We start from the raw sequence: 10,021 nt of genomic DNA on the forward strand, positions 1-10,021 counted from the left end.
GCGCAGCGCGCCATCCTGCTGTCCCCCGACTTGGCTAGAAGGCTGGCGGGGGGGAGAAGCCTGCTCCTCCCCGTCGCCAGCCCCACAAACTCAGGAGATAGCGGGAGAGGCGCAGCGCGCCATCCCGCTGTCCCCCGACTTGGCTTGAAGGCTGGCGGGGGGGGGGGGAGAAGCCTGCTCCTCCCCGTCGCCAGCCCCGCAAACTCGGGGGACAGCGGGAGAGGCGCAGCGCGCCCTTCCCGCTGTCTCCCGACTTGGCTAGAAGGCTGGCGGGGGGGGGAGAAGCCTGCTCCTCCCCGTCGCCAGCCCCGCAAACTCGGGAGATAGCGGGAGAGGCGCAGCACGCCCTTCCTGCTGTCCCCCGACTTGGCTAGAAGGCTGGCGACGGGGAGAAGCCTGCTCCTCCCCGTCGCCAGCCCAGCAAACTCGGGAGACAGCGGGAGAGGCGCAGCGCGCCATCCCGCTGTCCCCCGACTTGGCTTGAAGGCTGGCGGGGGGGAGAAGCCTGCTCCTCCCCGTCGCCAGCCCCGCAAATTCGGGGGACAGCGGGAGAGGCGCAGCGCGCCCTTCCTGCTGTCCCCCGACTTGGCTTGAAGGCTGGCGATGGGGAGAAGCCTGCTCCTCCCCGTCGCCAGCCCAGCAAACTCGGGAGACAGCGGGAGAGGCGCAGCGCGCCATCCCGCTGTCCCCCGACTTGGCTTGAAGGCTGGCGGGGGGGAGAAGCCTGCTCCTCCCCGTCGCCAGCCCCGCAAACTCAGGGGACAGCGGGAGAGGCGCAGCGCGCCCTTCCTGCTGTCCCCCGACTTGGCTTGAAGGCTGGCGGGGGGGGGGAGAAGCCTGCTCCTCCCCGTCGCCAGCCCCGCAAACTCGGGGGACAGCGGGAGAGGCGCAGCGCGCCCTTCCTGCTGTCCCCCGACTTGGCTAGAAGGCTGGCGGGGGGGAGAAGCCTGCTCCTCCCCGTCGCCAGCCCCGCAAACTCGGGAGATAGCGGGAGAGGCGCAGCGCGCCCTTCCTGCTGTCCCCCGACTTGGCTAGAAGGCTGGCGACGGGGAGAAGCCTGCTCCTCCCCGTCGCCAGCCCCGCAAACTCGGGGGACAGCGGGAGAGGCGCAGCGCGCCATCCCGCTGTCTCCCGACCTGGTTTGGAGGCTGGCGGAGGGCTTCTTCCTCCCCCAGCCCCGCAAGCTCCCAGAGCGATGCCAAAGCTGCGCGCAGCTTCGGCATGGCTCTGGGTCCCGTTCTGGGGGACGCGCCTGGCGGGGGGGAAAATAATTTTTCCCCCTTTATTTCCCCCCCCAAATCTAGGTGCGTCCTATGGACCGGTGCGTCCTATCGTGCGAAAAATACGGTATTTAGTCACTTCATTTATATACCATCTTTTCATCTGAGGATTGTATATGGTTCTCCCTCTCTTCATTTTCTCTTCACAGCAACCCTGTGAGGTAGGTTAGGCTGAGAGGCAGTGACTGGCCCTAGGCCACCCAGTGAGTTTCATGGTCGAGTGAGGATTTGAACCCTGTTCTATCAGGTCCTAGTCTGACACACTAACCACTACACCATGCTGGTGTATGCCAAGTGTTTTGTAGCTTTCCCTTACATTGAAAGTTATTTAAAATGGATGGAGCGTGAAAAGTTTGAGCAAGTCCACTCCAGCCACTGAAATGTACTAGTATGAAAAACCTACACACACTAACCATGGATAGCAGCGTTTTCTAAATTGCTTGGAAATATTCCAGCAGCAGTCAGGGACCTGACTCTCACTTGCCTCTCATTAGCTCCTTTCTAAGGTATCAAGGTTAAATGTCAAATACTAAAATACAACCTGGATTCCTAACAAAGAAACTAATGAGAGGCAAGCGGGAAGCAGATCCTTGCCTGGTGCAGAAACTGTGCATAAAAGCCTTTTTGAAGGAGGTTGGTTTTGAAGTGCATTTTGAAAACAGAAACCAAATAAGAATGTGTACCTACTGAAAACATTTGATTAGGTCAGAAATCAGAGCACCCGGGAGGATAGGAGCATGCTCTGGTGAAGCCAGTCTGGAGAGCATCAGAAGCGTGGAAAGGTGTTAGAAAGGGAACAGCAGTCTCTCTCCACCGTGCTCTGCTGCTGATTTGATAAAAGGAAATATATTGTCACATCCTAAGGATGAGCTCCCAGAAACAGAGGGAATATTAATAAAATATATTGGTGAAGAGGAAATGATTCCTATTTTTAACAGCTGAAAACAAGGTGGGTAGAAATAATGATTCACAGAAAGATCCCAGTAAATAAAAGTCTGTCTGCACAGACAACAAGAAGAAAAAGAAAGAAAAAACACCATCCTGATTGTAATTTACTTCCCAATGCTTGGAGAGTTGGGATTGCAATGGCCACCTCAACTTGTTCTCTGCTTCAAAAGAAGAAAATGGGGGAATCATCCTTGTTCATCTAGATCAGTGTTAAACTTTGACCTTATAGATGTGCAAAGATATTGCTTTTTCTGGATTAAACTTGGAGGCACACCTCACTTAGTGTGCGCCCTCCCTGTGGAACGCCCTCCCACCAGATGTCAAAGAGAACAACAACTACCAGACTTTTAGAAGACATCTGAAGGCAGCCCTGTTTAGGGAAGCTTTTAATGTTTGATGTCTTAGAGTATTTTAATATATATTTTTTGGAAGCCACCCAGAGTGGCTGGGGAAGCCCAGCCAGATGGGCGGGGTACAAATAATAAATTATTATTATTATTATTATTATTATTATTATTATTATTATTATTATTATTATTACTCTTCTTCTCAAAAGATGCTTATGCATTTTCTTAATCTGTTCCCAGGACTGCAGACAGACAACTGTCAGATAGCCAGGATGGGACCAGTGTTTAAGTTAGTACTGTGGGTGTGCTATCATCTGCCTGATCAAAATGCCTAGGGAGATATTGAGATGAAGGATGAAATGAAGGAAGCATTCAAAAGAGGGACTGTTGCAGTTACAAGTGACTTCAGCTATCCTCACAAAGATTGGCTCCTTAAGTGCTCCGGTAACAACAAAGAGATAAAATCTCTAGCTACCCAAATGACTGTGCCTTAGAAATTTCCTGATTAAGCTTAGCAGTCATGGAATAAGAGGAGGGGTACTCTCCTGGATCAGGCATTGGTTAAACAGCAAGAAGCAGAAATTAGGAATAAACAGCAAATGCAATTCAATGTGAGAAAGAGTAAAGTGATGCCTGCCTGACCAAAAAAGTATTAATTTCACATATACACTCATTGGGACTGAACTGGTAGTGACAGACCTTGGGGTCAGAGTGGATAGCTTGATAAAGACATCAACCCAATTTGCAGCAGCTGTGAAAAAGGCAAAGGACATGCTAGGGATCATTAGGTAAGGCACTGAAAATAAAACTGCTAATATCAAAATACTGTTATATGAATCTGTGATGTGACTGTATTTGGAATACTGTGCACACTTCTGGTCACCTCACCTGAAAAAGGATATTGTAGAGTAGGAAAAAGTTCAGAAAACAGCAACACAAATGGTTAAGGGGATGTATGAATGGATTTCCTCTATGAAGAAAGGTTGCAACGTCTGGGACTTTTAGTTTACAGGAAAAGTGAGTAAGAGGCAGAATTACAAAAGTTTATAAAAACTATGTATGGCATGGAGAAAGTGGGTTTACTAAAAGTTTTCTCCTCTCATAAGACTAGAGCTCAGGGGCATCCTGGGAAGCTGAATGTTGGAAGATTCAGCACAGACAAAAGAAAGCGCTTCTTCATGCAGAATATAATGAAACTATAGAATTCAGTCCCACAGGAAACAGTTATGCCCACCAACTTGGATAAAGTTAAAAAGAGGGAAAGAGGCATCATGGTTAGAGTGTTTGATTCAAATCCCCACATAGCCATGAAACTTATGGTATGATCTTGGGAACAGACTCTCTCTCTTGCCTAACGTACCTTCAGAAGCTTGTTATGAGGACAAAGTATGTGTGAGATGGAGGAGCCATCTACGCCATCTTGAGCTCCTTTGAGGAGGAGTGGGGTATAGACGCCATAATGATAGAGATATTTATTGCCTCACTTGGAATAATGTTTACGTTTTGGGTTGCCACATCTCAGAAAGGATATAGCAGAGTTGGAGAAAGCGGGGAAAATGCTAATAACAAGGATCAAAGGACCTGAAGCAGTGCTATTTTTCTAGAAAAAGAGGTGCCAGAGCTCACCACGAACTTCTCCCTTGTTCTCTTAAAATGGCAATGGCACCCACCTGAGAGGTGCCAGAGCTGAGCTCTGGTGAGCTCCAGCTGGGGGGGGGGGACGACGACCCTGATCTGAAATAACACTTAGGGTGGCCACATACAAAAGAGGCAGAGATCCTGTGCTTTTAATACTTGAGCAAAACAGAGAATTTTGATAGATGCTGCTTGAATAATGAGTAATGGGAGGACATTATAGAGATGTCCGGGACCTATGGTCAACCAATGAAGCTGAATGAAAGACAAGCCAGAGGAGATATTTCTTCACACAGTGTGTAGTTAAATTATGGAATTTGCTCCGCCAGCTAAAATGGCTTTGAAGGATGTTTCAACAAATGCATGGAGAATAACGCTACCAGTGTCTGCTATGCTGTTACATACAGGATCAGAAATGAGGCAGCATATCTCTAAACTCCAGTTGCTGGGAACAATAGCAGGACAGGCTGTTGCCCTCATCTCCTGCTTGCTTGCAAGTTTCTGGTTGGTTACTATGGGAAACAAGATGCTGGACTAGATAGAAATTGGGGTCTGATCCATCGGGGCTCTTACACTTTCAACTGAAATCCAGCCAGAATGCATTGCTGATAGGCACAACTGAGACATAGCGCACAAAGCCACACTTAAAGGAGAACAGCAGCAAAACCTTCAGGGCCACCAGCTGAGCACCAGACTCTTTACAAAGTAACTTGCAAAAGAAGCATAAGACCACATCTGAAATACAGGCAAGAAGGAGAGGTCGTCAAAAGCTTTCTCAACGATATCTGTGGAAAGTTTGAAATTTCTAGGCCAAGCAGTTTCTCCATGAAAACATGACATATGCAAAGGAGAAGAAGCCTCAGATGTCTTTTCAAAGTGTACATTTAGTGTTGTTGTTTCATAACCACCCTCACTCAGTAGCAGTGATATTCTGTCTCTGACAGTGGTTTTGCTCTTGATGCTGAAGCACAAACTGTATGTGTGAGAGAAAGAGTGCAACGTGGTTTTTAAGAGAGAGCAATAAGCTAAAGAACACCGGCTCAAAACCTATCTCTGTCCTGAACATACTGGCTAGTTTCATGAAAGCCATTTTCTTGCTGTCTCAACCACCACCACTATCCACTATACGGATAATAATACTGAGCTGGGTGATAAGCTTTGTACACTGTACAGAGCAATATAAATGTGACTATTAGCAGGTTTTTAATTTTTGTATTGGAGCTGGTCGGAAGCCTCAAGTGATTCCATGCTGGAAGTTGTGGGTATTAATTATGATGTGGAACCATGATCACTCCCTTGAGTAGAACCAATGGAGCTGAATTTTTGCATTGAGTTTTAGAGATAAAATGAAGACAAGGAGATCAGTAGCATGACAAAATAGCAAACCACAGAAGGGTGGGTAAAATGAACAAATATGGCAAAAGTGCAAACCAAAACACTACATTGCTCTTAAACACTTAACAGGGGACCCAAACTGAAGTTATTAAGGCTGCAGTCCTACACCAAAACACATAACCATACAGTGGTACCTTGTGTTACGTACTTAATCCGTTCCGGAGGTCCGTTCATAACCAGAAACCACTCGCAACATGAGGCGCGCTTTCGCTAATGGCGCCTCCCACTGCTGCCACGCCACCAGGGCGCGACTTCCGCACGCATCCCGGGGCAAAGTTCACAACAAGGGGCATCTACTTTCGGGTTAGCGGAGCACGTAACCCGAAGCATTTATAAGGGAGACGGTACGTAACACGAGGTACCACTGTATTTGCATCCTCCAGCTCTTTAGACATATACTCGAGCCCCCAAATGCTAAACTTTGCTACAATATAACTGAGATTCTATGCAATTCTATGCATGTCTACTCAGAAGCAAGTTAATAGGGGCAGACCATCAGAGAGCAATGCTGTCATTCCCCACCTACCATAATAGCCTAAAGCCCCCTTCATCCTATACTCACAATACTATAGCTAATCACAAACCCCAGGACTCCCGTACTGAAACAGAAGCACAGCTGCAGACTTGTCAATGCAGGAATACAGCTCCATTACCTTTTTACTGTTCCCTTTGTAGTCCCAGCTATTCAACCTAGTCCTCTGTTTTCACCTAGTTCCAAATCTAGTTCCAAAAACTTTCATTGCTTTATAGGTTGATAAATAATAGCTAGATAGCTAGATAGCTAGATAACGAGATGATAGATGGTAAATAGATGATAGATAGATGATAGATAGATAGATAGATAGATGATAGATAGATAGATAGATGATAGATAGATAGATAGATAGATAGATAGATAGATGATAGATGATAGATAGATAGATAGATAGATAGATAGATAGATAGATAGATGATAGATAGATAGATAGATGATAGATAGATAGATAGATAGATAGATAGATAGATAGATAGATGATAGATAGATAATGATAGATAGATAGATAGATAGATAGATAGATAGATAGATAGATGATAGATAGATAGATAGATAGATGATAGATAGATAGATGATAGATAGATAGATAGATAGATGATAGATAGATAGATAGATGATAGATAGATAGATGATATAGACAGATAGATGATAGATAGGCGATCCTTGTTTTTGCTCTCAGCAAAATGGGAGATTGATGGGTGTGGGTGTGGCTGGAATGTGGTTTGTTGGTTGTTGTTGTTGTTTTGCTTTTGTTGTTTTTAAGGGATGGCATCCAATTTCGTTGCACTTGTGCAATGTTGCACGTGTGTAATGACAATAAAGAATCTATCTATCATCTATCTATCTATCTATCTATCTATCTATCTATCTATAATACTTTTGACTATGTTATTTACACTCCATAATCACCAGAGTCCTTTGCATGTTTAATCTAAAGCACTCTTCCCCATCCTAGTGCCTTCCCGAAGTTTTGGACTGCAACTCCCATCATTCCAGGCTATTGACTATGCTGGCTGGGACTGGTGGAAGTTGTAGTCCAAAACATCTGAAGGGTATCAGGTTGGGGTCTATAGGACTTCTGGTACTTCTATGCACCTGTGTGTGCACTCTCTCTCACTCACTCACTCACACGTGCGCGTGCACACACACACATCACCTCTCATCCAAATAATGCACTTAACTTGTAAATAAAGGGAATAAGGTGTCCCTCAACTGTGTTCCTTCAAACTCAGAGTCCTCCACACTTATAGAAATTCATCTCCTCCAACCAGCACCAGCACCATCACAAGCCCTTTACCAACTCTGGTCTTTATGATCTAGTTTGTTGTTAGTACCTCAAAGAGGCTGTAAGGCAGCATCCAGAGACCTAAGCTGCACTGAACCTCCTTCTGAGATGATGCAAAGCTTTCTAAAGAAAATGCACACTGAGTTAGCAGGCAATAGATGGGATCTGCTCAGTAGGCAAGCCCCTGACTGGGTCCAAGCCACAGAGAAGAAGTGAAGGAAGCATGCTCCTAGACAGGTGCAGGACAACAAAGTGGTACTTACCAAACAAGGTGTTGGCAAAGCCATACCACACGCAGCCGGCTGGCCCTATGAGCCATCTTCCCTGAGTGCTGGCCGCAAAGCTGAAAGGGGTACCCACAATGCACACCATCAGGTCACTCACTGAAATGTTCATCAGCAGCAAGTTAATCGGAGACCGCAGCACTTTGTTTCGGCAGAAAAGTACCAGGACCAGGAGATTATTTAGGAAACCCAGAATCCCAATGATGCCAAGGCAGATGGCTGTGACTAGGTGGCCAGTGGGACTCAGATGATGCTCTTGGCCATATCTGTGGTTGCTGCTGCCGCCGCCATTACTGCTGCACCAGACACTGTTAACACCACTGCAACTGGAGCTGATGCTCGGCACAGTCATCTCAGTAAGGCTCCTTCCAGATCTCCTTCAGCTGCCTGGCTAAGCATTGCAGGATCAGCAGAGGAAAATTCTCTTAAGCAGACACAGATATATATACACACACAAGACCCTTAAAAGAAGATAGAGAAGCCTTGACTGTGTTACATCTTTTTTCTTTCTTTCTTTTCTTTCTTTCTCGTAATGTTTTCAAATTCGGTGAACGGTAACATCAATGAGTTAAAATGTACCGGGATTTCTTTCAGCGATGCTCCACCATGTGGCCAAGCGGAGACCGCTTGTTTCTGCTTGCTTCACTCATTGTCTGAGGCACCGTACCGAATCCCCAACGTTAACCGTTGCAACCTGAAAAATAAAATGTAGGTCAGGGAAACATACATACAAGGGACTGGTTCTAATATCGGGGGAAGAGCAATATATAATGACAAGGTGAAAGAATGGAGGAGGGGTCTATTTTAACCCCCCGGTGATCAGTGACATGTGTCTGATTGAGAGGCTGCCTTCTTTTCCCTTTCAGCACTTCTCAGGTTGTGACAGCTCCTCAGATCACTGAAGTTTCAAGCAAGGCTACAGAATTCTGTAAATGGTTCCATCTGGGGATGAGAAAGGTCCGGGTGCTTTAGGATTTATGTGTCAAATGAAATCTATAGGTCTCCCCACCCCCTCATAATTCTATAATGACACACAAAAAAAGACAGGGAACTTGTGTTCTTATACTTTTGTTTTTAACTTTGGGAAATAGTTTACAATCCTATACAATCCTATACTCCAGGACACTTGATGCATTTCTAAATCAAATTATGCTCCCTGGTAGAAGCAGATAAATACAATGTCTCCACACACACACACACACACACACACACACACACACACACACACAAATGAGCTTTTAGTTCTTGTTGGTACACTTTTAAATGAACCTCGGACACAATTCTGCTAGAATTAAACATTTCTATTACGTATACCTTGATTTTATTTGGGACTTAGCAGTGCTTTCTATGCCAGAACTGCACAACTTGCAGCTGCAAGAGTTGGCATTTTGTGGGGTTGCAAAAATAAGAAAAGATTATCCCTTCTCTTCTGAATATTTTTTGTTCCTTTTATCCCTCATTCTTCCACTCTGTTGGTGCTGTATTCTGCTTGTAAACACAGCCAGGATGGTTCTGGGATGCACATCCAAACATGTGCTCCATTGATATTAATGCAGTTCAGAGGACGGACATCCACATTCACCCGTGTACCCAAATGCAGGTGTTGCTCCCCTAAGCAGGATTACTTTCCGTGGCATGCACAGTGGGATGCACAGTCTTTGCAACAAGGATGGATTCCCACCCTGCAAAATAATTGAAATACCTGTCCCTTTGCAAATTGCTTTGTACCTAAGTTTTAAAATTAGTGAAATTTATTTTGTAATGAAATATATAATGATGGAATCAGTTAACTGTTATGGACAGCTTTTGAGTATGTTCCCAGAACTTTCTCTGTATTTTCTTGAAGATAATAACAGATCTATGAGGTGGACTGGCGTTTTTTAACCCACCACATTCTAGATGGGAATGGAGCATTTGACACCCAAATCCATCCAGTGAATTTACAGAGGCAAGATTTCAACTGGAGGCTTCCTAATCCTGACAAAGAAGGTATAATGGTTAACATGTTTGGAATTGGGTTGAGGAGACCTAGGTTCACATCCCCGGTCAGCAGTGACTGCAATCCAGTGCATAATTTCTGAGGAGTAAACTCCACTTAGTTCAGTGGTGCAATTCCACCATCTGCACAGCTTTTAAGAGGTGAAGGAGCCCTGTCCTCTTTTTCACCTACCCACTCTCACACTTTTGCCATTCCATTCCCACTCTTATGAGAGGCAGAAGGGAGCAGCCTCCACTTACTCACCCAGGCTATTTTAGCTGATGGGAACATGCAGAACTGTGTGTTTCCAGTTACATAAGTTGATGGTCACTTG

General features: G+C 45.6%; 1 protein-coding gene across 1 annotated transcript in view; it reads right to left on the bottom strand.

The window, feature by feature from the left end:
* The window catches only part of LOC128414538 (vertebrate ancient opsin-like), a 99,881-nt gene extending 91,442 nt beyond the window's left edge, over positions 1-8,439 (bottom strand). Inside the window, exon 1 of the mRNA XM_053389957.1 lies at positions 7,689-8,439. Within this exon, the coding sequence (XP_053245932.1) occupies positions 7,689-8,061 (373 nt within the window). The 5' untranslated portion in view covers positions 8,062-8,439. The remainder of the gene's footprint in view (positions 1-7,688) is intronic.
* Between the last annotated feature and the right edge of the window lie 1,582 nt (positions 8,440-10,021).

This window comes from Podarcis raffonei, chromosome 5 (genome assembly GCF_027172205.1).
Source record: "Podarcis raffonei isolate rPodRaf1 chromosome 5, rPodRaf1.pri, whole genome shotgun sequence".
NCBI classification, from domain to species: domain Eukaryota; kingdom Metazoa; phylum Chordata; class Lepidosauria; order Squamata; family Lacertidae; genus Podarcis; species Podarcis raffonei.